This window comes from Mastomys coucha, unplaced genomic scaffold, assembly GCF_008632895.1.
Source record: "Mastomys coucha isolate ucsf_1 unplaced genomic scaffold, UCSF_Mcou_1 pScaffold21, whole genome shotgun sequence".
Lineage (NCBI taxonomy): Eukaryota > Metazoa > Chordata > Mammalia > Rodentia > Muridae > Mastomys > Mastomys coucha.
In genome coordinates, this window is record NW_022196904.1 from 3285103 (window position 1) to 3289272 (window position 4170).

At 40.2% G+C, this 4170-nt stretch overlaps 1 protein-coding gene across 1 annotated transcript; it reads right to left on the bottom strand.

Moving 5' to 3' along the window:
• Positions 1 to 869: 869 nt before the first annotated feature.
• Positions 870 to 1935, bottom strand: LOC116101614 (olfactory receptor 5-like). The gene has a single exon (XM_031385304.1). The coding sequence runs from the start codon at positions 1843 to 1845 to the stop codon at positions 907 to 909; it is 939 nt and encodes a 312-aa protein (XP_031241164.1). The 5' UTR covers positions 1846 to 1935; the 3' UTR covers positions 870 to 906.
• Positions 1936 to 4170: the final 2235 nt, after the last annotated feature.

The window sequence follows — 4170 nt, forward strand, 5'->3', positions numbered from 1 at the left end:
GGAGGAAGACATGAAGGCCATGAGAGATGAACATGATTAGATACATCATACACATCAATAAAATGACATTATGAAGCCATTTGTGAACAATTAACACACATTAATACAGATTTAAGGTTTTATTATTATTCATGTATTGCTGTGTGTTTGTGCACATGAGTGCAGGAACATATGCAGGCCAGAAGAGGGCATCACTTTCCTCCCCAGCAATAGTTACTGGCTGTTGTGACTGGGTGCTGGGAACTGAACTCACGTCCTCGGCAAAAGCAGCAAGTACTCCTAACCACTGAGCCATCATCTCTCCAGTACCTTAGTTGATTATTTAAATTTAATATTGGTATCCATCATAACACACGAAATCTGTTTCTCTTTAAGAGCACATTACTTATCTCTCAATTAACTTGCTTAATCCATCCATCATTAAATATTTAGGTCGCCCATTACATTACTACAATGCAAATATTAAGTCAAGAAAAATTCTATACACTGAGATACCTACATTTTTTTAATTCAGTAAAACTCTATCAATCATCTAGGAATAAAAATGATGAGATGCTCAAGCCACAAACTTTGGATTATGACTTAAGAAGGGTGTCACTGGCCACTTGGACAATTTTTGTCTTGTTTTCTATTGGGTTTTGCAAACTTCTTTCAGACTTAGTTATTGCTTGGTGTGATACTATCACATATTAAATTGAAAACATTTTATTCTATTTTTTTTGTTAGAGTTTAAGGCTTATGGAGTTTTGGAGCCAAAAAATACTTGTAGTTCTTTTAAAATGGTGCAGGGGATCAAAGACAGGGCCTGTCCATTCTATGATAGAGGTGTTCCATTGAACTACATACCTAGACCTTAAGGAATGTTTGGTGCATGGACAGAGGGGGTCCAGGTTTGGAAGACCATGATCAAGACCAGTTGAAGGTCTTCTGTAGGACAGTGTGGACCTCCTTATTCCTCAGACAGTAGATGATAGGGTTGCAGAGAGGTGTGACCACTGTGTAGATGACAGACAACACCTTGTTGAGGTCCATAGACTTGATGCGGCTGGGGCGGCAATAGATGAAGAGAGCTGCTGAGTAGAAGATGCCCACCACTACCAGATGGGAGGCGCAAGTGGAGAAGGCCTTGCGCCGGGCAGCGGCTGATGGCATGCGGAGTACAGCCATCCCAATAGCTGAATAGGAGGCCAGGGACACCAGAAGTGTTCCACAAAAGATGACGATGGCTGAGATGAAGTCTACTAGCTCTGTGAGGGCCACATGGGTACAGGACAAATTGAGCAGAGGAGAGACATCACAGAAAAATTGGTTGAGGACATTGGGACCACAGTAAGACAGACTGGCAATGCATGTTGTTTTGGCCACTGAGACAATCAGCCCACCAAGCCATGAAGACAAGGCTAAGCCCAAACATACTTGGGGCCTCATGAGCACTGGGTAATGTAATGGGCGACAGATGGCTACATAGCGGTCATAAGCCATGGAGGCTAGGAGTGTGCACTCTGTGCAGATGAGGACTATGAAGAAGAAGAGTTGTGTCATGCAGAGTGTGAAGGGAATATGGTAGGGCCCTGTCCATAGACCCACGAGTAGGGTGGGCATGGTGACTGACACATAGCACATCTCCAGGCAGCTGAGGTTGCCTAGGAAAAAGTACATGGGCTTGTGGAGCTCACTGTGACTGCATATAAGGTAGATGATGAGTGTGTTCTCTACAAGTGTCAGCAGGTAAAGAGTCAGGAAGACAGCAAATAGGGCATCCCTTATGTCCAGCCTAGTCGTCAATCCCAGCAAGATGAACTGCTGAACCCTGGTCATGTTGGCCAACTCCAAGGACCTCTCCATCTGTAGACAGACAAGTCTATTGTTAACATCTGTCCTTCAGTAGCATCATAGTAAAACAATTAGAAGGATGTTCATGGTGCTTTAAACCTTGAGCAAGTTAATAATCTCAATATCTCCTGGAAGTTGACTTAGAAGAATATTCTTCATATTTTTGAGATGAATGCTGTAGATGGTGATTCCAGTGTGTAGGAGGATTGTGATGATCAGAAGATAAAATTTGCTCCCCGTGAAATTAAGTGAAAGGAAAAATTGACATTTGCTGTATAAGTAATTATAATTATTTTCAATTCAATTTTTCAAAAAAAGTATTATTTCTAGGCTGATTTTCCTATACACAGTTTAGCAATATTCTTGAAATCTAGGAAAAACAGGACTGCCATCTCTGATCTTCTACAACCATACTACCTTGAATGGTCCTAATCTCTAAACCAGAGTCCTTTTTTCTTTACAGTGATTTTCATTTTACAGAGTTGTATTATGTTTAGCTGTCAAATAATTATGCCTATAGACAAAAAGTTTCAATCTGAATAGTATTGTTGGGATTCTAAAAAGTTGGTACCTCATTTAGCAGAAGTATAGGGATCCCATTGTTTGGACCCAAGCTGTTTAGTTACATATACAATATTTACTTACAATTTGTAGAATTTTGTGTTGTGTTGGAGATTCTATTGATTGTACCCAAAGTGGATGATCATCAGTATCATTCACATACTCTTGTTTAGGGGAAAGTTGGAAGATACAGATGGAATTATGGGTGCAATCTGGGGTGTATATTTTGATCCCCCAAATCTCCAAGACCCATTGAGCTTTCACTTTATGTCAGAAACATGTCATGAAGACATTGTTGTTTTATTCAGTGCTATTGAGTTCTGGTATGACTTAGTTATTCTGTAATTTTTTGAAGATTTATTTTAATGTTATTTGTCTGAATATTTACCTTTATGAATGCATATGCATGCAGTGCCCACGGAGGCCATAGAGGGTATGAAATCCCCTGAACTGAAGTTACGGATGGTTGTGAGCTGCCATGTGGCTACTGAGACCTGGACCTATGTCCCCTAGAAGAACAACTAGTGCTCTTAACTGCTGAGCAATCTTTCTAGCTCCCCTAGCTTAAGTATTCTTAAGTGGCAGTTACAGTCTCTGTCCCACAGAGTGAATGTGGGGACATCACAGCCTACTATGACACAGCTAGTAAGCTGCCGCAGCCCATCCCAACTGCATTCCTGTGTTAATTCCCCTGGATGTGATTAGCACTCTGAAATCCAGGGCCAAGATATACTCCAACATCCAAGACTAAAGAGCTAGAAACTTTTACAAATTGAGAGTCCTTCTTGCTTTAGGGAATAGTGTATAGGTTCTCCTTGGTGGAATTAAGCCCATGTGATGAGTTAGGCACTTCACCTGTGCCCCTTCCATCTTCTTCTCTCATTTTTCCCTATCTCTCCTTTATTTCTCCTAAACATAGGTATTTTATTTTATATCTTGTTATTATAAGCAAATAGATTTACTGAACAATTCAAGGCAACATCCTTCTCATCTATTAGGAGCTGATTTCTTACAAGACATAGAGCTAATGAACAGATATAAAGACAGAACAATTTCAGAAGAGTTTAGCAAGCTATTACAGAGCTCTTGAACCACATTATCTTGATATTGATGGCTACTCATTCATAAATGATGAAGAGTCTAATACAGGAGGTGAGAGGTTTCTCACTTACTATGGGAAAAGTTTGGGAAGAGCTTTTCAACAAAGAAAGTGCAATGGGAATAGTATGAGGATGTAGGGAACTGCCTTACAGAAAACCTTCTTCATCTTCTACCAAATTCCCTCCAGTTAAGAGTTTTAGCTCCTCATCTGGTATCTTCTTCAAGGAAACACTCATAATTCTTTCAAATATTTCATCTGTTCAAAGTTGCATTTGTGTGTGTTTATGTACCATGGCTCATGAGTGAAGGCCAGAGGACAACTTGCAAGAATCAGTTATCTCCTACCATGTGGATCCTGGGAAGCTAACTCAGGTTGTCCTATTTGGAGGTACGTGCCTCTAGTTTTAGAACCATATCATCAGCCCAATTTAAGAATTTCTCATGGACAAAACATCCATACTCCTCCCTGAATGATCCTTGCTTTGCACACTGTCATGTGGCCCCACCATGGGAGAGATAGAACAAATTCAACTTGCCATTCTTTCCAAGACCAACTGAAATCAATATTCTAAAAATCTAGCCTTCAGATTTGGTTCTCAGTGTTCTAGATGATAGATAATTGACAACTCTTGGTCCAACTTTTCTACCTGCAAAGATAAACTATTTCATCCTCCC